General features: G+C 42.3%; 1 protein-coding gene across 1 annotated transcript in view; it reads right to left on the reverse strand.

Annotated features, from left to right (window-relative positions):
• CSMD1 (CUB and Sushi multiple domains 1) overlaps window positions 1-23,374 on the reverse strand; it is a 2,044,058-nt gene that overhangs the window by 173,783 nt on the left and 1,846,901 nt on the right. Inside the window, exons 40-41 of the mRNA XM_030937494.1 lie at window positions 21,192-21,308; window positions 11,866-12,075 (exon numbers count right to left, since the gene is read on the reverse strand). Coding sequence (XP_030793354.1) covers window positions 11,866-12,075; window positions 21,192-21,308 — 327 coding nt within the window. The remainder of the gene's footprint in view (window positions 1-11,865; window positions 12,076-21,191; window positions 21,309-23,374) is intronic.

Consider the following 23,374-nt stretch of genomic DNA (forward strand, 5'->3'; position numbering starts at 1 on the left):
ACCAACCAACCAACAAAAAACATTAAGTGTTGAATATGGTATTAAGAATATTCAAAATGTGGGAGACTTGAGAAGGGCCTAGTGTCAACTGAGATAGACCAATTAATTGACAGTTAATGGTTTATGACATATAATTTTGTTCTATTTTTCTTATTGGCTCAGATATTAAGATCATGCTCATTAAAAATGGAAATTACCATGTAATGAACTAGTTTAACATGATGATCATGGAGGAAGTGTTCGTATTTTAACAGGATATACTTCACTAGGAATGGGGCAAGGGAGGGGACAGTTGGGTAGGAAGATGGGAGAGAAGCACAGAATTCATCATACATGTTATTCAAAATTGTACATCGTACATACAGCTAGACAAGGCGATACAGGTGTGTTGGAGCTGAAAGTCTCCCGCCCCCAATTCCTGGAAGCCTCTTCACTGCTTCCCTTGCTCTACTCCTTCCCCACTTCCCCCAACCCCCATCCACACACAATTCATTCTCTGCATGTAAGCAACTTCTCATTCACTTAAACTTCTTCAATGACATCACACTGCACCTAAAAAACCTGAATGCATCACAGCCAAATCCCCAGGCCCCCTGACTCCTGGGAAACCTTCTGATCTTTCACTCCCAGTGCACCAGCCTCGTTCCTCTCTTTTCTCTGGATTCATCAGGTTTCTCTCCATCCAGAACTCTTCCTAGCACGTGCAGCCATGTCTCCTTCCAGTCCTTCAAATCTCAATGCCCCCCCGGAGAGCGGCAGACCCCAGGCTCCCGCTCACTACCTAAACATCACCCCAATCATTTCCTCCACAGCAGGCACCACTAACGCAGCTTCAGCCTGGGCACGGCTGCAGCCTCTATGCCTGCAACTTCAAATCAATGCCCTAAACATGTGTTTTTGCCTCCAGTCTCTCCCTATTTGCCACAAGTGTTTCCGTAAGAGTCCGTAATCTACATTGTACAATATTAGGTTTTAAAATGTGTCTAAGGCCATTGTAATTCTCACTTTAAAACCTGTGATTGTTTCTTAAGGTCCTTCAGAGTCCATAACTGTTTTAATCTGAACTACTTCGGCATTCTGGTGAAGTCTAGTAAGTTTCTCAAACTAATGTCTTACTGTATAAAATAAAATACATAAGGTTACAAAGGAAACCAGCAATATTAACATATTCTTACAAAAGTGAGATAAAGCAAAATTTGTGGCATGACATTATGTATCTTGTTATTTCACTCAATAACAGGTGGCAAGTCTAATAACTGAGGCAACTTCGAACCATGGTGTAGTAACATTTTGAGATATCTGCAATAAATGAAACAAATCTATGATTTGGTGACAAAGTCACAGGTTATGCTAACACTTTTTTTTTTTTTTGAGATGGAGTCTCATTCTGTTGCTCAGGCTAAAATGCACAGGTATGATCTCTTCTCACTGCAACCTCCATCTCCTGGGTTCAAGCAATTCTCCTGCCTCAGCCTCTTGAGTAGCTGGGATTACAGGTGCCTGCCACCATGCCCAGCTACTTTTTGCATTTTAAGTAGAGATGGGGTTTCACCATGTTGGTCAGACTGGTCTTGAACTCCTGACCTCAGGTGATCCACCCACCTCGGCCTCCCAAAGTGCTGGGATTATAAGCATGAGCCACTGTGCCTGGCCTGCTAATATTCTTTTAATATTATTGCCTGTCTTTAAAATGTGAGGAAATGCTAAATATAAATTAAAGCTTAAGGGGAAAAATACATAAATATTGTTTTGTATATATTTACCATCCAAGTAATAGATTCTTTGAATTTTATCCTCGAGGCCCCAGAACAATTGGTATAGAGAATTAAACTCATGATCTTAACAGGGGATACAAATTCCTTCACAATCCAATGCCATCACTCCACTGGCTCATGTCCAAACTCATCCTTCACCTCTGGCAGCCATAATTCCACCTCTAGTGTAAGCCAGGGTTCCCACGTGGCCTCCAGGTCCTGTTCACACGGAATTTTCTCAGGGAAAGCCTGCTCAGTGTCCCTGCTCGGCAAGGCCACCCCACGGGTTTTACCCTCAGACCTCAGCAGATACCTCAATTATAGAGAGGATCATGTTGGATTTTAATTTTGTAATAGAAAGTCTAGTTTTCTACTAAATTATGACGTTATTTTACAAAACACTCACGTGTCTTTTTTTTTTTAATCTCTAGCTCTAGGCGCAGAAATTACATTCTCGTGCTAGTCTAATACATGGATAGCTTTCAAGAAAAATTGACTTAAAATACAACCTAATGGGTTTAGATTACAGAGAACTTCACAAGTTATAAAATACTACAATAATGTTTTATTCAAAAATGGAAAGAATTAAAAACTGATCTATGAAAGTAAGCTGATTTGTCTTCAAAGTGTCACTTTTATAAGTTCAGTCTCATTAGTTCTAGAAACTGTTGGGCCTCAGGACACCACTCCAAAATATGACTCTAGAAGACCAGAATATGCCATCCCAAAACACACTTCCTTGGTGTATTTCCACCAGATTATTTTGAGACACTGCAGATACAAAAGTAGTTCTGAATAGCTGCCTTTCTGTAAAGGAAATTTACATCTGTAAAGGTGATCTACATGAATGAAAGTGTCTGTATCAGGGGGACAGTTGCTTTATTACCTGAGCGACTTTAATCTGCATAGCAAGACAACTACTCACCACACCATTCCTTCCCTCACTCTCTCCTAATTTGACTCCACTACCCTCGGGGAGCCCAAGCTCTTATTTCTGGAGCTCGGGACCTACACAAGCTCCAACGTCTTGCCCTTTAATCCTAGGAAAGAGTGAAGGTTAGGAAACCACTCCCAGCCTTCTGTGCTCCAGGAAATGTCTAAGAGGGAAGAGCCTCTTTCGCCCAGGTCTACCGAAGGCTGAGGGCGCCGCTCGGTTCAGCTGGGAGGAGCTGGCTCCTGGATCTTCTCAACTTGCGCTTGGCCTCATATGAGGTTAGCTGACTTGCTTGTCCTATGGATACACTGGAATAAAAGGCGTATCAGCCTGGCTCTGCATGAGCCTGCATCCTTCCCCAGGCCCCTGGACATCACCCACTGCAGCGTGGGCCAGCACACAGCTCCTCAGCGACCTGGGGGAGGCCGGCCGGGTCCCCTTCTTGGCTGCTCCTGTTCCTCCTGGGCCCCCTACCTGCTCTTTCTGCCTCACTGCTCTCTAAACAGGAGGCTACTTTCCCGCATCCCTGGGGATGCGGGCTGACCTGAGGATCCCTCAGAGCCTCCCCTTTACAATCGTCCTACCTCTCTCCTTATAGAGCTTGGGTTTGTCTTGTGTTGGATGCCAGTTACAGCAGCTGGGGGTGCCTTGGCCTCGGGGGAAGAGAGGTGCCCCGGGAGCAGAAGGCAATCCTGTTACTGTTACACTGGAAGGCTCATGTGGACACCAGCAGACGAGAGTGGAGCCCCTGACCCACTAGGAATGAAGGGGTTCTGAGGAGAAACCTGTGGCTGGGCTTCAGGGCTGCGGTTGGGAGGAGTGGGGATACAGCTTAGGTCTGGGAGGAGGAGGGGGTGAATGTGACCAGAGGTGGGTGAAGAGCCACCTGCTGCTGGCAGGAGTGCCCAGCACTTCTCCCTGGCTCAGAGCACTGACCCTGGGTGGGAGAACTTGGACTCGATCCCCCTCCATGAACTGACCACTGGCCATGACACTCACTGACAGGCCGCACTGCAGCTGTCTCACAAGTCAAACTGAGAAAGGGTGGCATGGCCTTAAAGGCCTGTTGAATCCTTGCAAAGTCCTAGAAATTGCTCTGTCAGGCCGGGCGTGGTGGCTTACGCCTGTAATCTCAGCACTTTGGGAGGCCAAGGTGGGTGGATCACGAGGTCAGGAGATCGAGACCAGCCTGGCCAACATGGGGAAACCCTGTCTCTACTAAAACTACAAAAATTAGCCAGGCGTGGTGGCAGGCACCTGTAGTCCCAGCTACTAGGGAGGCAGGAGAATCACTTGAACCAGGGAGTTGGAGGCTGCAGTGAGCTGAGAGCGTACCACTGCACTCCAGCCTCTCAAAAGAGTGAGATCCCATCTCAAAAAAAAAAAAAAAAAAAGAAAGAAAGAAAAGAAAAAGAAAAATGAAAGAAAGAAAGAAAGAAAGAAAGAAAGAAAGAAAGAAAGAAAGAAAGAAAGAAAGAAAAGAAAGAATGAAAGAAAGAAAGAAAGAAAGAAAGAAAGAAAGAAAGAAAGAAAGAAAGAAAGAAAGCAAGCAAGCAAGCAAGCAAGCAAGCAAGCAAGCAAGCAAGCTCTGTCTGTTTGCTGCATAAATCAAGGGCAAGGGTTCTGACCACCAGAGGCCATGACATTAGGCAGTTCCTGAACAATGGCCCCTGGATCTGCAAGAGGCAATGCAGCTACAGCTGACATCTGGATTCCACGGTCACAGGCAGCACCTGCACCCAACCACGATGGCATGCGCTGCAAGTCCTTGTGGAGAATGTCTGACTCTCGGGGTTTTGGTGAGGGTATTTTCGCAGCCGTAAAACTTGAGAGGAGCAGGCGGATCTGTCAGGTGTCAGGTCCAAAACGAAAAACTGTGATTGGAGTTTTCCCACAGTGGCCATTCTGTAGCTCAGGGATGGTCGAGTGGTTTTGCAACTCCTGGGAGAAAATTGTTCTTTTTAAACTGACTTCATTAGGATTAAACATTGTTTTCCCTGTTGGTGCACTGACTAAATCATTTGATTTAGAATCCAAAGACTTCACTTCTCTTCCTTCTTCTGAAATACAACATCTTGGCTGACACGACTACTTTGGTGTCTAGCAGACTTGATTCCAAATCATACTTCCACAGGCAGCTGTGCACATTTTCACAATTTGCTAACCCCTCTGAGCCTCATTTTTCTTATCTGTGAAATGTGCATAACCTTGGAATTTATGTGGAAATCAGGAAGCGTACAGTGTGGTGCAGAGTGAGCACTCCATACATCACAGTTATTATTGCCATTATTATTATTACTGAGACAGGGTCTCGCTTTGATGCCCAGGCTGGAGTGCAGTGGTGTGATGGCAGCTCATTGCAGCTTGAACTCCCAAGCTCACGCAATCCTCCCACCTCACCCTCCTAAGTAGCTGGGACCACGGGTGCCCAACACCACGACCAGCTTATTTTTTGTAGAGACAGGGTTTCGCCATGTTGCCCAGGCTGGTCTTAAACTCCTGGCCTTGAGCAATCTGCCCGCCCCGGCTTCCCAAAGTGCAGCAATTATTTTTAATATAGTAAAACAGGGGCAATTAGCTCTTCCAGACCAACTAATAATACTTCTGCAAGAGCAGATGAGGACATAAGAAAACACTAACAAAAATCTCTTGCATACAAATACTTCATTTCCATAGAGTTTTAATCCAATTATATAACAGTTTCATGGTATATGTATTATGCTGTTTTCCCAGGCACCTTCTTAAAGGAACCAGCTTCTTCCCCTTTAAATTATGCCCTTGAGTGAAGTCTGCTAATCACATTTCTGACTCTGTGACCCAAGTTGAGCTAACACATAGTCTCCGTCCACCTGGCCTCAGTGGCTGAACTTAGACACAAGCTGGTCCCACCAGGATAGTGTTCCCAAAATGTTTAGCAATTGCAGTAGGGGAAGCAGGATCCTGTCCTTGCTGACCAGGGTATGGTTAGATTGGAGACATATCATCCATGTGTATTAGGGCAGAAAAAGGTATGAAAATCAGAACAGGGGCAAACAGAATTCAGGTGTCACTGAGGCCCAGGCTCTGGACGTGCCTCAGCCCACGCAGCTGTCACCTTGTACTTCTTACCTGAACTAGTTTGAGTCAGATTTCTATCATTTACAATCAAAGAGGGCAGACTCATGGGGAACATCCTGGATCTTTGTCCCCCCGCCATGGATTACATCTAACCACTAATTGATGGGACTCAGCTATGGAGACCAGGTTAGTCCTAGAATTTGATCAAGACTCTATTTTCACAACTATGTGTAACAGTGATATACATGTCTATGTGTTGCAGAGAGGACAACCAAGCAAATAATTCTATTTTTTCCCCCCCGAGATAGAGTCTCACTCTGTCACCCAGACCAGAGTGCAGTGGCACAATCTTGGCTCAGTGCAACCTCTGGTCTCCCAGGTTCAAGCGATTCTCCTGCCTCAGCCTCCTGAGTAGTTGAGATTACAGGCACTCCCCACCACGGCAAGCTAGTTTTTGTATTTTTAGTAGAAATGGGGTTTCATCATGTTGGCCAGGCTGGTCTCGAACTCCTGACTTCAGGTGATCTACCCACCTCGGCCTCCCAAAGTGCTGGGGTTATAGACGTGAGCCACCGTGACTGGCTGACAACCAACTAATTCTGATCCCTTTGGGATTTCTGGTGGCAATGGAAGAGATGAAATGAAAAGAAGAGAATAACAGTACTGGCATCGATAATATTTTTATATCACTGGTTACACCCAGGGTACACTAAGAGCTGTTTGCACACATGGTAGGACTGCCAGTGCCTGAGGTAATTATTGGGGTCATGTTTCCTGACAGTAACTACAAATCCCACCATCCCTGTGTAACTGGTACTTCGTTGGCTGAAAGCACAATCCCTTAAAGAAGCCCTCTACAAAATCCAACATTACCAAGACTGGACACGTGGTATTTGTGCCAGTATCTGCAGTGACATGAATTGGCTAAATTTTTAAATTTTTTTCTATGTAATAGTCTTTGGAATTTAAAAATATATATATTTTAAATTTTATTAAATGGACAGATAATAATTACAGATATTCATGGGGTACATAGTAATGTTTCAATACATATAATCTATAGAGATCAGATCTGGGCAATTACTACATCTGTATGTTCATCTCAAGCATTTGTCATTTATTTGTGGTGGGAATGTTCAATATCCTTCTGGCTCTGTGAAATTGCGGAGTATGTTATTGTTAACTACAGTCACCCTAAAGGGCTAGAGAACACCATCCTTGTTCCTCCTATCTAGCTACAATTTTTTGTCCTTTAAAAGAGTTTTGCTAGCAATATCTGCAATGAGTAGGGACTAAAAATCAATTTAATTTAATGAGGAAGTCAGAGCACAGATAAACCAAATAAAGGCAAGCCCTGCATAGGTGCTTCCTAAAATGCATATGCGGCACAGCAGAAAGTCCCTTAGCATGGGTGGGGTGAGGGGGAACGCCTCAAGTATGGAACTCACAGGTGTGCACTGGGGACCAATTACAGGCAAGGCACTGCGCTTCCTGCTGAGCACAGAGCGAGGTAACACAGAAATGACCATCACCTTTATGCAGTGTATTGTTTTTAGTAAGGCATCCTTTAAACACAGAAATACATCTGTCCCTTGGCTTATGCAGGGGGGTGGGTTACAGAATATGCATATAAAATAATGGAGCATTTTCATATAATCTAAGCACATTCTCTTGTATACTTTAAGTCATCTCTAGATTACTTATAATACCAAACACAAAGCAAATGCTGTGTAAATAGTTGTTATTCTGTATCACTCAGGGAATAAGGATAAGAAAAAGAGTCTATGCATGTTCAGTAGAGACACAACCATGTGTTGCGTATTTCAGAATATTCCGATCTGAGGTGCTTGAATCCACACATGCAGAACCCATGGATGCAGAGGGCTGACTGTATACAATAAATTCCTGATTTTATTAAGTCCCAGGGTATGCCTGTCAGTTTAGGTTCATTTATATGGCATTAAAAGACAATATTCCTGCTGGGCGCAGTGGCTCACACCTATAATCCCAGCACTTTGGGAGGCCGAAGAGGGCAAATCACCTGAGGTCAGGAGTTTGAGACCAGCCTGGCCCACATGATGAAACCCTGTCTCTACCAAAAATACAAAAATTAGCCGGGCGTGGTGGCGGGTGCCTGTAATCCCAGCTACTTGGGAGGCTGAGGCAGGAGAACTGCTTGAACCTGGGAGGCAGAGGTTGCAGTGAGCTGAGATTGTGCCACTGTACTCCAGCCTAGACAACAGAGCGGGACTCCCTCTCGAAAACAAAAAACAAGAAAACAATATCCCATATCTCAGTGACTTAATATAAGACAGCTTCCTTCTGGCTCTGGGTTGGGATGGCAGGAGACTACTCCTGTAGATACTCAGGGATCCAGATGACTGAGCAGCTATTAGAGCAAACTAAATTTTGGCTCTTCAAGGTTCCATCCCAAGCGACATTCACTCCAATTTCATCACTCAAAGCAAGTCACACCACCACACTTCATTTTGAAGGCACCTCTATCCTGAGTCCAGAAGTGGAGAGAATGGGAGAGATCTGGCAGCAATGCTCGTGACCAGCACACAGGGAGAAGCACATCAGAATTCAAGCTTCGGAATGAGGAGACCTCCCCTGGTCGGGGTACTCAGAGATTGCCTCCTTCAGGGTATTACACAGAAACAGTTCTGAGTGACTAACCAAAGAGTGGGGGTGGAGATGGAGAGCACTGCAGGCTGAGATTGCTACACGTGTAAAGGATCTGAGGTAGAAATCACTGTGGCTGCCGGAGACATTTCAGAGAGGCAAGTGAGAATCAAGACAGAGAAAGAACCACAGCCTGGGAGACGGGGCTCCTTATAGACATTGAACCATCTCCTAAAACTCTAAGAAAGCATGATAAACGCTTTCATCACAAAAGGAATCAATCTGGTATGCCTTTTGGAAAGAAGAGAGAAGTTGGAAGAGTAAATCTGGAAGGACATTTAGGAGTTTGGCCATTTTCTAGGAGAAAGGTCTGAGAGCAGTTAGGGCTGCTGGTGGTGACAGACGGCGGCCGGCGCAGATTCCAGGAACACTGCACCTCACACTTAGACGGGGAGACTGGAGGATAAGATGGGAAGCGAAACTGTGAGCCCAGCTTCAGGCACGTGTTTCAGTGCCTGCATCTTTCCCAGTGGAGGCGGAAAATAGACATCGTGTCCTGGGGCTTGCAGAAGACTTGAGCTGGAGGCACCAGGCACAAGACGTATCAGCTGTGAATGGCCATGATGGGCTTTGAATCCAGGAGTTTGAATCATGGAAAGCATAGGATGGAAATATAGGAGGATTCCAACCTCCTATATAGCTAAAGTCAGTTAGAAGTGGTCAAGGAAGCAAAGAAAATAAGAACTTAGCCAGAGAGACAGCAGAATAACCCAGAGATTTTGTGGCAGCTGAAGCCAAGGGAAAAGGGCGTCAAGAGAAATGGTAGGCATACTGGAGGTCAGCAGGAGACATGAGAAAGGAAGTGTGCCTCTAGGGCTAGTGACATTGACATCTCCTGAAATAGAAGATCCTATCCATAGAAGAGCCATTCATACTAGACACCAGCTGAATAGATAGAAGCGAGAAACAGGTGCGGAAATTGAGCATGTTTACGTAAGTTTTCTGGAATTTTGTTTTAGAAATTAGAAGCTGGAGGAAGATCGGAGGTCAAAGGTACATTAAAATTATAAATAGATGTGTACATGTGTACGTGTGTGTGGATGTGTGAGGGACTTGAGTTATATTTGAAATGCTATTGGGGAAAATTTCATGGAGAGACAGTAGCTGAAATGCAGAAGTAGAAAATAATCACTATACAATGTCTCTGAAATAGTAGGGAGAGAGGTACCTAGAGCATAGGATAGATTACTGGTTTTTTTCTTTTTTTTTAGATGGAGTCTCCCTCTGTCGCCCAGGCTGGAGCGCAATGGTGTAATCTTGGCTCCCTGCAACCTCCGCCTCCCGAGTTCAAGTAATTCTCCTGTCTCAGCCTCCTGAGTAGCTGGGATTACAGGTGCCTGCCATCATGTCCGGCTAATTTTTGTATTTTTAGTAGAGATGTGGTTTCACCATATTGGCCAGGTTGGTCTCGAACTCCCGACCTCAGGTGATCCGCCTGCCTCAGCCTCCCAAAGTGCTGGGATTACAGGCATGAGGCCACCACACCTGGCCTCGATTACCCTTAAGTAGGAGGTACATTCTCTTCCACTGAAAATGAGAAAGAGCAGAAAATAGGTGCACAGGCAAGCAGATCTGTATCCATTTTGTTGTGGGAAATTGCCTCCTCTCTGATGTTCTCTCTCTCTCTTTCTTTCTCTAGTGTGCTTCAAGTAGGGAATGATTAGTGAGTGATACTGTTTGCTAAGTAGTAAGAAAATAAAGAAAGGAAACACTGGAAGACACAGTGTGTTCATAGAAAAATGCTGGCAATGTCTACAGGCATATTGCTCACTGATTTAGCCTTTAGTTTCCTCTCTTTTATGCTCCTACCTAGATTTCCAGTTTAACAGACCTCAATCCTGGAAGTCTGTGTCTATATTTTATATTTTAGGTGAGACTACACATAATAATGCCTAAGAGTTCAACATAAAATACTAGCCTCTTTCAGTAATAAATATCAAAGCCCTGTTTCTGAGCATTCTGTGGAATTAGGGAAACAAGTGATTTAACTATAGTTTAAAAAAAAAATGGCAAGCTCTAGATTTAACATTTTCAACCTCATTTGATCTACCAATATTCAAGGAAAGGCCATACAAATCATTTTGCATGAAATAAAAATGTCGAACTTTTTCACATGTCAAAAATGCTTTGATGATGCAAACTTTTCTTACAGATTGCATATTTGAAGGAGTAAAAAATGATAAAGTTCAATCCCTGATTTTTTTCTCTTTTTGTGGTGAAAGTTGAACGTGAACAGTGCAGGTAGCCATTATCTGTGCTAAGGCAAGGCATACACACCTGAGAGACCGACAGACTTACCATCATATGTATCAACTCCCGGCACCATGGGACGCTCGGTGTCCTGAATGGATGACAGCTCAGAGGGACACGTGACAAATGGGAAAGCTATGGGATGATGAGACTCCGTGGCTGAGCACGCAGATGACTACGGTCATGGGAGAGAGTGTGTGCAGGTGGAATGGGAGTGCAGGTGAAGCGTAGGTAACAGCTGTACCTGATCATCCCCTGTGTGTCTGTGAAACCGCCTTTGCAAAATTATACCTGAGGAAATTGTGACAGCGAAAGAAACCAGACCTAATCAACTCCATCTTGCTTTGAACCTTTAAGCTGTCCTTGTTCATTCCTGGACATAGACTGAATTAATTTGGGGAAGGTATTCAATTCTTGGTTTGACTCTGAAACAAAATTGATAATGGCCTTTTCCCGAAAAGACCCCCTCTTGCCTGGGGACCAGTCTGTCTTTTCAGGACTAACAATTAGCTATAAGATTAGAAATTATGGTTTAGGGGTCATGCAGCCTCTGTCTCCAAGACTCCAAGAGTCTGAACCTCCTGAAATTGCTCTTGGGGATCACATCACTCTTGCAAAACCTAACATCAGTGCTTGAGATATTTTGCAGACCCTGCACTTGCTGGATCAGCTGACACCACCCAGACTGGTAATCTGGCCCAACCAGTTCTGCCATCACACCCAGGAACAGGAGACAGCAAGAAAAACTCACTTTGGCCCCCTGTGATTCCATCTCCAACCTGACCAAGGAGCACTACTGGCTCCCCAAGCCCCTACCCGCCAAATTATCTTTAAAAACTCGAATCCCTGAATGCTGGGGAGGCTGATTTGAGTAATAATAAAACTCTGGTCTCCCACACATCTGGCTCGACATGAATTACTCCTTCTCTATTGCAATTCCCCTGTCTTCATAAATCAGCTCTGTCTAGGCAACGGGCAAGGCAGACCCACTGGCGGTTACATCTGTGTCCTTATCTCTGTTTTCAAAAACAAGTGTTCCACTACGAACCAGAAGCCAGCGTTCCACCACACAATTATTCCAGCGGTACGAGCTTCAAACCAATCAGGGAGATTTATATTTACATGCAATTGAAATGTAAGAAGTGTATTTAGATCTGGGTTTCAGTTTTTGTTGTTGTTCCTTACCTTGGTAAGCAAGTTTAAATCCTTGCCGGTTTTGCGAATGGTCACTGTAAAAGTGGATGAGGGTTTCATGCGTTGTGCTCAGCAGGGCCGCAGGGAGATCCGTGCCGCTAAATTGTCCGATCATGGGGCTGGTGTGGTAAGGTCCGTTTTGAATTTCAAGGAAGTCATGATTAGCTTCGGTAGAGAAATTCAGAAACTGAATATGGGCACCTGTGGAAAAACGTGCGAACTTAATGAAAGTTCATATCAAAATGTATAAAATCAAGGCTCATAAAAAGTGACTGGAGTGTTAGCAGTCTCCCCAGACAGTCCCTCTCTGTGAGACAGAACCATGCCATGGAGGATGGCAGGCACTGTGGATGAGGATACACCCTGGCTCCATCTTCCCTCTCCCACTTTCTGCCTCATGGTCTTTTTCCAGGAAACTCACGTCCAGAAGTCAATTTGTTTGTGAAATGTGAATATTACCAGCACCGTACCACAGAGCTACACGGGTAGAATCCTTAGAGTACCAACTAGCACACACGTGCACCGGGATGATTTTGGCCAGTGACTTTTACAATGACAATCTTAAATATGAAGTTGTGATCATCTGTTACATCACCCAAAAGCTAATTGACAGCTTTATCAAGGAAAAAACAAAAACAAAAACAAACAAACAAACAAACAAAAACAATTTTGGTCTTAAAACATGCAGCAGAGTTTGTTTGTTTTTGTTTTACGTTTGTCTGTTTGTTTTGCCTGTTCTCCTTGTCCCATAGTTTTATGCAACAAACTTTAAAAGTGGCTTTTACACTAACTGGATGGTCCTACCATTGCACAAGTTTTATTAGTGAAGCAAGTGATCATTTTCTATTGTGTTATGTGTGCAAAACAAATTATTGATGTTTGTGAGAAACCCAATCCAATAAACCCCACCATAACTCTCACAATTAAATCTAACAGCCTGGCATAGTTCAGCATACCAAAAGACGGTACAAATGACCAGTGTCTCTGGTATCATACTGATCTGTGAATTACATAAGCTATGGCTGATAATTTAAAAGGAAACAATAACAAACAATTTAGAGTTATTTGCATTGTGGCATTTTTTAACTTATTTTACTACTATGTCTTAGATATTCTAACTCATTTAAGCAATTTATATAGAACTCCAAAGATGTTAGTCTTTGCATAAATCCATGCAGTGAAGCTGGGTCGTAAAACTTAAACTAAGCTAACTAACGACTGTTGTAGAGTGTTATTCCAATATAAAAGAAAGCTTTACTCTACGTGGTTCTTCTCTTTTTGATAGATGAGAACTTAAATTTTTTTTTCATCTAATATGTTTCCTAGATTGGGAAAATTAAAGATAACACCTACTTGGGTTATCCTACTTAATTTTAAGTGCAGAAAAATATTCACACAAACATATCTACTCAGGTATCAAAGGAAAACACAGTTGTCAGAGGCCAGTACTTTGTAAAAAGGAAGAAAAAAGTCCAAGTGAAAAATTGTAGGGAAGAAACACCTAAAATCTCTCAAGAAAATTTCAAGTCATACAAGAAAAACAATTTCATTAATTATGGAGAAACTTGGCAGGGAGAAGCAAAAGGGTAAATAATGCCCTGCCTGGGTGGGCATTGGGTGAGGCCAACAGTATGCCTGGGGTCTGATTTGCCAACCAAGATTATTCCCAGCACAGTAACCATCACTATGCTCATAATTTACAGGTGAGCAAACCAAGGCTCAGAAATGTTAGCTGTTCTGTCTCATGTCACACAGGAAACGCAGAGTAAGGTTTAACCCCGCACTCACTGATGAAGGCCTCACTTTTTCTCATTTGGTATGCCAATAGGCTAGACAAGAGCTGACAGTCTCACGATGGTAAAAATATTCCACTCTTCTTGGAGAAAATCAGTTTGTATTATGTTCAACCTTCATTGAAAGAGGATGAATTGAAAAAAAATAGAATGTGAAAAACTGGAGGAGACAAAAAAGAAGAAGAAAAAGAAAGATCTTTAATAATTTAAGCAAACTTTAGAATTCTTTTTAGAATGAGTAGCTAGATTCATATCACATTGTCCAAGTCTATAGGCCGGTACTACATCACCAGTCACCAGTCAAGAAAGGGCTATCTCAGCCTCCGGTGGTCTTGGCCATTCTAACATTGTCTGCTGTATATAACCAAGGTGGAACAACTCTTTAAATATACAACATTTCTGCAAATATTAAAAAATGTCAAATACTGCTGTTTGTCGAACAACCACCAATAAGCTATTAATTTGTTTCTAAATTCCAGAAAATATTTTTGTTCAAAAGAAATTCAGAAGTGAGGAAAAAAGAAAGAAAAAAAGGGAGAGAAGGAGGCGCCAAGAGAGTGGGGAGGGAGGAGGGAGGGAGGGGGAGAGGGAAGGGAGGGAGGGGGAGGAGGAAGGGAGGGAGGGGGTAAAGGGAGGGAGGGGGTCCAGGGGCTCCCGTATCCCTTGGTTTGGAGCTGTCTCCTCTGCTGTGACACCTGAGCTCCTGGACTGCTCAGCCAGTGGCACATCCAGATCTGCCTGTCCACTTACCCACTACTGAGCTAAAAACACAGTTTGATGGTATGGCCTATGAATCTAATAAAAATGAATTTTGTTACTAATAAATAAACCATACTAAAGAGTAGGGGTGTGTGTGTGTGGCGTGTGCGTGCGTGCATGCATTTGTGTGTGCACATGTGTGTTTGTGTGACTGTCTTAGGAACACTGAATCCATGTGCTCCACAGAGTTTTATTGACATTCCTCACATTAATTACAACCAGGCGGAATCAAGAAGCTGACCCGAGAGTAACAGAAAACAACCTGTTGAATTGCTGGCACTTCTATGCATGCCCAGAGTACCAGAAAGGAACACTGGGGCCAGACTGGAACACTTAATATCTAATAGTAGGGAAATGGGTGGAAATGTGCTCACTTCGGATGCGCACATGCAGACTTTAGACATATTTATCCAGAAACACATTTTGAAATTCATGAGCCGGCACAGTCACGAAAGATAACAACTTGCAAAGGGATCAGGGTGCAAAGAAATGGAGGATGTTCAACGTCTCAAAAGTACAGGATCCAGTGAAAGTGGTTTGTTACTGATTTGGAATTCAGCTTGAAAAGGAAATGGAATTATGACAATTATAATATTGTGAGCAAAATTACCATTTTAAGCAGGATAAATTATACAGCCACACATCAAACTACCTAATCCATATTAGAAAATAGAACAGAGCCCAGCTCTAATCTGGCTTAAAATAGAATTATTTAGCTATCTAATTTTCAGCAAATTGCATCCAGTTTGACATTGTAAAGCCCAAATAAAAGGATTAAAATAAGCATAACCTGGTTATCCTTCTATTATCTCAGAAAGTACTAAAAATATATATATTATTTCAACAACAACAACAAAATCTGAATACTTACCTTTGGTAGAATATACCCAGCACTCTCTTCTCCAATTGTGATTACATATTGAAAATTAAATGCCTGTGACAAGTTACCTGCACAGAGAATTTTTGCCTTTGGTGTTGACAAAACTTTGAATAGTAATGTGACCATGATCTCAGAGTCAAACCTTAGTCTTTAGTTGATAGAACCTGTGAATATTACTTGTTCTGTTTTGCACCTTCTGTGTGTAATAAAAATATAGCAAAAGTGTTAATACCTATGGAATCTATTGAACATTCTAAAGAACCTTTTATATTGTCCCTATGTTTCCAGACAGTCCGATGGCATGGGAATTTTGGAGAGCATTGTGTGCACGGTTAGTGCAGTAGATTTTAAGTATAAAAGGTAATGGAGTAAGGCAGATAGAAATCTTGGTTGCATTTCTGTTCATGGTGCCCTTAGATACTCTCAAGAAAACAGAGACAGAAATCCTGAGTTGGTTGAGTTCTGCCAGAGCATCACAAAACAACAAGCCAAGTCTGTAAAAAAGGAAAGAAAATGGCACACAACTATTGGGTTTAGCTACTAAATAACTAAACTCGAATTTGGTTTAGCTATTAAAAACAGCACTTAAATAATGTCCTATGTCATGCATTTACAATACTTCAAAATAGCCCTATGGGACTGATATTTTATGATATTCCCTTTAAAAATAAGGAAACAAGTTTCAAAAACATTCTGGTATCTTGTATAATCATTGGTAGGACTAAGATTTCTACTCAGCTCAACTCAGAGCCCCAAATGGTGAGCAACCACAGCTTATGCTGCCCACCGCCTCAGTCCTTTTGGCTAGAGTTCTCTTGGTCATTTTGAGGAACAGGCTGTGTGGGTCACTGTGGGTTACTGAGGCAGGGTGTAGAAAACAGTTGTTCATGGAATGAATAATTAGGAAAATGAGGCAGGATGATTTCCACGTGATACCAAAGCAGCTATGTCCCTATGCTTTTACCAATTCTAATTGTGGCTCGATCCACGGGAGTGGGCTCTGGGAGTAGAGTTAATCAAAAGAATTATTTGACTAAACTGGCAACTGCTTAACTCCTGGATTAGATAATCAATCAGGCAATCCCACGCTTATCCTGTTGTATGGGAAGATCCGTAATACCTAATAAAATCCTCCCAAGGTGAAAAACATCACATATATTTTTCTTCAAGAAATGGCAATAACGTCTTATATTCCGGATAAGCGTTATTACTCAGAGTAACTGGAGGAGCACGCTTACTGGTAGAACAGCCGTGCCCCGAGAATCCAAATCCCAAAACTGACAGCCAAGGGGACACATGTATGTTCAGATACTAGCTATACAATCTGAAGCCTAGAAATTACATTTAAGAAAGCTTTGCAAGAACAATTTTTCATTTTTTCTTTTGTAATTCACTTTGGAGTTTTGATTTGTCATGCTGTTTCATACTCAATAATATTCTATCTCTATTTTCAACTTGCCAAAATCTCATGATTTCCACATGTTTACATGAAAGCAATTTTTCTTAAATAATATTTATAAGAATCTTGTGAAAATTTTTGTGCATTCCTCATCTTATTTCGATTGAAAGTATTCTTCTATAAATTGGAGGAAGGCTTCCTGAAGGAGTTTGACTCCAGCATCCAAGGAACTGGAGTTGCTTTAGGAAGATGCCAAATTCATTTCTTACTTCAGCCAGGGGCACTGAATCAGAATTTAGGAAACAGGCCACCGGAAGCTACATTGTAACAACACAACCTCCATTGAGGCTTCTGGCACACAATAAAATTTGAGCACCCTGGCCAGGCAGTCATTTTCCTTGTTACTTACCGTTGCAAGTTTAAGTAGATACAAATGACACTCTCTTAGGGTCTAAGGCAATCAAGCTTCCCTAATGTCTGTTTCTTGATGAAATTTCCAGTGATACTTCAAAGGAAACATTGTTTAACACAGTTTCCCAAACCTCTGAACACAGAGGAGGGGAGAGGCAGCCTAGTAATAGCAATGCACCATTTGCCCTTACAGGGAGCTGGTTAACTCTACCATGGTTACTCCTGTGAACTACCTATCACATATACGCCTTTTCTGAGTATTAAAGAAGACATATCTTCTGGCTATTCTTTTGCAACCTGATCACCAAGATCACCCTAACAGCATCATCCTGGTAAGATAGTTTATTGTGTGACATCAGTTGAAATACCTGTCTACCTTCCCAATCTCCCTGTTTGTCCCGTTAGGAAATAAGGGGCCCTTTTCTGAGTTGTAACCACAGGAAATGTTCCAGAATCACTTTATGGTTTGGCTATTAATAGGAAGCAACATGAGAGACCAAAAAGGGGAGAAGTCATAATTACAAGATAATTGTGGTCACCTCCGCTATATTCCCATTTTGTTTCACGTAAGAAACTTCTGGAGTGAGTGCTTGATTTGTAAGTGCAGACGTCTGAGCTTGAACCCCAAACTTACTTCCTCAAAATTTCCAAGGATATTATCTGATATTTGCTTATGATCTGGGAGATTCTGAGAAGAGCTTGCTGACAAGACTAAGATAAGGTTCAGAGAAAGAAAAATGACCTGTGCAGTGCTGTGGGTATGAATTAGGAATTGAATAGGAGAATCTGACTCAGATGAAATCGTTCATATGCCGCCGAAGTGTGGTTTGACATTTGACAACAAGACTCATGATGTTGGTTTAAAATTCATGTGCATAGAAGGGAGACTTGAAGCTCTGGTAGTGGATGTTATGAGCGAGAAGAGGCAGGAATTAAGGAAGGCCATGAATATATAGAAGTAATTTACTTAAATGTTTTTCACTATAAAACGACGTGGGGGCCGGGCACGGTGGCTCACGCCTGTAATCCCAGCACTTTGGGAGGCCGAGGCGGGCGGATCACGAGATCAGGAGATTGAGACCATCCTGGTTAACACGGTGAAAACCCGTCTCTACTAAAAATACAAAAAATTTAGCCAGGCACGGTGCCAGGCGCCTGTAGTCCCAGCTACTCAGGAGGCTGAGGCAGGAGAATGGCATGAACCCGGGAGACGGAGCTTGCAGAGAGCCAAGATCACCCCACTGCACTCCAGCCTGGGCGACACAGCGAGACTCCGACAGCGAGACTCCGTCTCAAAAACAGAAACAAAAACAAAAAACAAAACAAAACAAAAAAAACGATGTGGGGTTGAAAGCTAGATAGTAAAATTTTCTCAGATTTTGCAAATTGATCGAAAATGATGTAGCTCTAGAAAGAACTCCTACCAGGGACATCATCATTCCAAATGTTGACCATGTCAGGGGACGCATGGCCACTCATATCCCTCTCCTCCCCATTTCTCACTTCGCATCTGTTACTACTGAGAGGTTATACAATTTATCAGAGGCAACCCTGGCACATTACTCAAATGTAATCTATAACAAATTATTGTGAAGCATACCTACATCTATTCTAAAAAGCTAGGGATAATATTTTTTATGCCTGTTGGATTTGAGATAAAGTTTCTTTTCTCCTCTTCCAGATCCTCTTTAAACCCTCATGCTATGCAATATCAAATTTTTAAAAGATTTACATCAGTTTAAAGATATTTCATAATTTTCATTTCAATCTTCTTTAAATAGTTTGTTTAGGCTTATAGATCCCAAATATGAATTTAGACAATTTGGTTTCATTGAAGTTTTTTCCCAAATTATTCTCTCGCACAACAGTTTATAAATAAATAAATAAGAAAACATACTAAATGATACCCTTCTCAGAAATGATAAAATAGTAACATTGGAAAAATAAGTTAAGAAAATATTTATGCCAATTTTATTTTATTCATAGAATGTTTCCGGTTAGTTTTGAGAGGAAGGTGGCAAACATTTGGAAGAATAATACAAAATACAACTAGGTGATTTTATTATTTGTTTCACTTTTGTTGATGTTGTTGTTGTTTATCACATGCCATGCCCTGCACTAATCTTCTAGCCAGAATTTTTATGTATTTATTTATTTATTCATTTATTTATTGAGACAGAGTCTTGCTCTGTCACCAGGCTGGAGTACAGTGGGGCGATCTTGGCTCACTGCAACCTCCACCTCCCGGGTTCACGCCATTCTCCTGCCTCAGCCTCCCAAGTAGTTGGGATTACAAGCAAGTGCCACCATGCCCAGCTAATTTTTGTATTTTCAGTAGAGACGGGGTTTCATCGTGTTGGCCAGGATGATTTTGATCTCTTGACCTCATGATCTGCCAGCCTCAGCCTGCCAATAGCCAGAATTATTTTAATTAACCCTCACCATAACCTTATGTAGCTATTTCAGGTATAGAAATGAGGAAGCTGGGGTTCCTGTGGATGAACTCATTCAAGAAAACCACACCTCCTTCAGGGATCGCTGCAGTTCGCCTCAGATTTCTCTCATTCTCTGAAGTTCATGACTACAATAATTTGCCCAACACGGCTGTGGTCCTTAAGAGCACTGCAGCCGTGGAAACTATCCAGGGTTACACATATCTCTGAAATAATTCTTAACCCTTGACTCCAAAGATTAGTTCAACAAGTTCATGTCTCCAGATCTCCATGGCAAGGACGATGGGCCCAGCTTGGGGGAACACTGGAGCCAATGTTGTTGAAAGTGATTCACAGCTCTCCGTTTCATTTAGCCCTAGCAGAATCACTGCCTTATGCTCAGAGAGATGATGATTGAAAAAAACAAAACTAGCAAACTAAGAAACCTGGGAGAAATAAGGGGCTCCTATAAAAATCCTTCCACAGAGTCTCTCCCTTCCTCGACCACCACCAGACGTGGCCTCCTACAGATAACTGGGTGGGGATGGACTCCACAGGCTGCCCCCGTCGAGCTGCTCTTCCACGGTCCTCCTCTTTCGTGGTAGAATGGTCATGTTGGTTGACTGCATTTCCCATGTCCGGCGCCTGATTGGCCTGCAGGGCTGTCACTCCGACTGTTTACTCCCCGGCCACTCTCTGCTGAGCAAGCCCACCCTGACTGCTCACTCCTCCTGCTACTGCCATCCTGGGCACAGATTCTAAAAGCAGAAGCTTTGAATAAAGAGTGTGATCTTCTTCCAGGGCAGTGATTTCTACTTACGGTTGTATTCATTCATTCATCATTCAGCTACTATTTAGTACAGAAGTACCCAGCTACTCTGCCCTAGGACATTCACTGAGTACCTAACTTCGTCTACCTAGAGTGAGTGCTGTAGAGAAAATCACAGGTAGGGGAGACCCAAATAAAATAACTAAAATACGAAGGAAACCGGGAGGCAGACAGGGAAAGGCGTGAGAGGGGATCAAAATTTCACAAAGACCCTGCATTTCTGAAGAGAGGCCGGAAAAAGGTTCTATAATAGTATACATAACAATTAAATTTATGAATTATTTAAGGTGAATAACCTGAATGTTAATAACTAGATATTAAAAAACAACTTATTTATTAATTTATTAACCTGGAAACAATGTAATATATAATAAAAATGTATGATACCATACTATGTCTTAAAATTTGTTTTATATTTATTTTAAAAGGAGTCATAACCTTTAAAAAACCTTCGAAATTATCCAGAAGAAACAATAACCATTATTGACTTCCAGAGATAGATTAGAAAAAGCGTTATTATAAATAAAGACACTGATAATTGAATTAGGGATGCTACATTTTGCACTCTGTGCCTATGATATCATCATTCGGCCAATTTAATTTGCCTTGAAAAGAGTTGCATGGTTCAGTTGATTTTTCAAATAAGTTTTCTACTCTCAAAGTTACTCTGCGAAAGCTTTATTTAAATCTGTATGCCACTTTCAATTACAGATACAGTTATGTCAACAGAACAAGGCATTTTATTCTGCTTAATTCTTTCCGAGATGGAAATGAAAAAAATGAACTTTTAGGAATGGACAGTGTTTTCACTTACCATAGCCGATGGGTAATGAGATGCTCCAGGTGCAGTCTAAGTTGTTGGGGTAAGAACCTGGGAACCCGGGGCTCAGGATCACACCGCCCAAAGTGTTCAGCGTCCCTCCACAGGTGGCTGTTAAGTGGACAAGATGTCAGTCCTGCGGGTCCTCACTTCCTCCCTGGAATCTTTGCTCCAATCTGTTTCACTCAACTATGCTGAGAAACAGCAAATCTTCGGAGTTGAATTCCGCCCCTAATTATAGCACACGATACAGTGCTGTGTGCCTTAGTTATTTATGAGCTGTGCTCTCCCTCCTGACAGTGAACTGCTTTAGAATAAAGACCATTTTTCAAGATCCATCTTCTCCTCGTACTCAAAGGCTCCCAGTAAAGATTAGTCCATTTAATGTCTGCATTGTAGTCAGGCATCAAATAGACTTCAGTTTATTAGCTGCAATTCATTGAGAGGTAGTATTAGTCCCTATTTATTGATTGCTAACTATGTGGTACTTACTGTACCTAGATATACATTACATAGATTAACTCACATAACAGCCCTGAAAGGATGACTGTTCCCCTCTTACACACAAAGAAACCAGGCCTGGAAGAGATTAAGAAATTTGCCTAAAGTGACATGCCTGGTAAACGGTACAACCAGAAGGTCATTCCAGCTGCGTCTGCTTCCAGAACCCGTTTCAGCCAGGACACATGACTGTCAGATAGCTTTTCAATTTTGGAATGCAGCTAACTGCAACCACTTTCTCCCCAGGAAATCTTATGTTGTGAGAGAGGGTGAAATAAGTTCATGCATCTTGCCTTATCTTGGCGACTCACATGTTTTGCTACTGTATCTGAGGTTTGACTATAAAGAAACACAACTGGTTTTACAACAAACATGCCCAGTGATATAAGTTGAAGCATTTGAAATTCCAATCTTTGACCATTTGCAACCTATTAAAATAATTTCTTATATTCCAAAATTATGCAAATAATGCCACTTCTTTTCAGGAAGCCCAAAGGAAATGGCTTTATTCTAACAATGCTCTCATTATGCAAAATATTTTAAACAAAATGTTTTCCGGAAGCCCTCTTTTAGAGGCCGCCTAGGACCGGTAGTGAAGCCTTTTTGTTTTTTAATCATCATCAAGGCTGAAACACTTTATTTGTAATTTAATATAAGAAATAGCTAAAACTCAAGTCTAGTGAATATGGTGATTGCTCAAGCCAGGGCACCATATTCTGGATTTCAAACATTGTATAAGTTGAAAAATGTGAGTTACAAACATTTAAAAGTGTATTTTTGTGGTGTGAGTCATAATTCTGGAAAAGTCTTGGACACCATCAACTGTGTTGCTATTTAAAGTATAACCTTTCAAGGCGATTTCTTTGTGGGAGAGACCAGGCATTTGCAAGGCCAGGCTCCCGTCTGCACTTTGTCCATGCAGCTGCTGACTGTGCTGAAGACACACCAGTGAATCTGAGTGGCATGCCTAAATACGTTTAGCAGAAATACCCTTTCCCTGAGGGTTCCTGTGACCTGCAGTGACAGTAGATATGCATATTCAACTGTCAGAGGTGTTAAACCAGAACAGCTCCACCTTGAATAGGAGCTGGATAAAATAAGGCTGAAACCTACTGGGCTGCGTTCCCAGATGGTTCAGGCTTTCTAAGTCACAGCCAGAGATAGAAGGTCAGTGCAAAATACAAGTCATAAAGACCTTGCTGACAAAACAGGTTGCGGTAAAGAAGCCGGCTAAAACCTGCCAAAGCCAAGGTAGCCATGAGAGTGACCTCTGGTCGTCCTCACTGCTACACTCCCACCAGTGCCAAGACAGTTTACAAATGCCATGGCAACGTGGGGAAGTTACCCTAAATGGTCTAAAGAGGGGAGGCATGAATAACCCACCCCTTGTTTAGCATATCATCAAGAAATAACCGTGAAAATGGACAAGCAGCGGCCCTCGAGGCTGCTCTGTCTATGGAGTAGCCATTCTTTTGTTCCTTGACTCCCTTAATAAACTTGCTTTCACTTTACTCTACGGACTCGCCCGGAATTCTTTCTTGTGTGAGATCCAAGAACCCTCTTTTGGGGTCTGAATTGTGACCCCTTTTCTTTAACACAACTACAGGGAAGACATGAATGAAAAATGCGGAATCAATGACAAAAAAAAAAGGAAAACAACAGAACCAGTAAACGTG

This window comes from Rhinopithecus roxellana, chromosome 9, assembly GCF_007565055.1.
Source record: "Rhinopithecus roxellana isolate Shanxi Qingling chromosome 9, ASM756505v1, whole genome shotgun sequence".
Classification (NCBI taxonomy): domain Eukaryota; kingdom Metazoa; phylum Chordata; class Mammalia; order Primates; family Cercopithecidae; genus Rhinopithecus; species Rhinopithecus roxellana.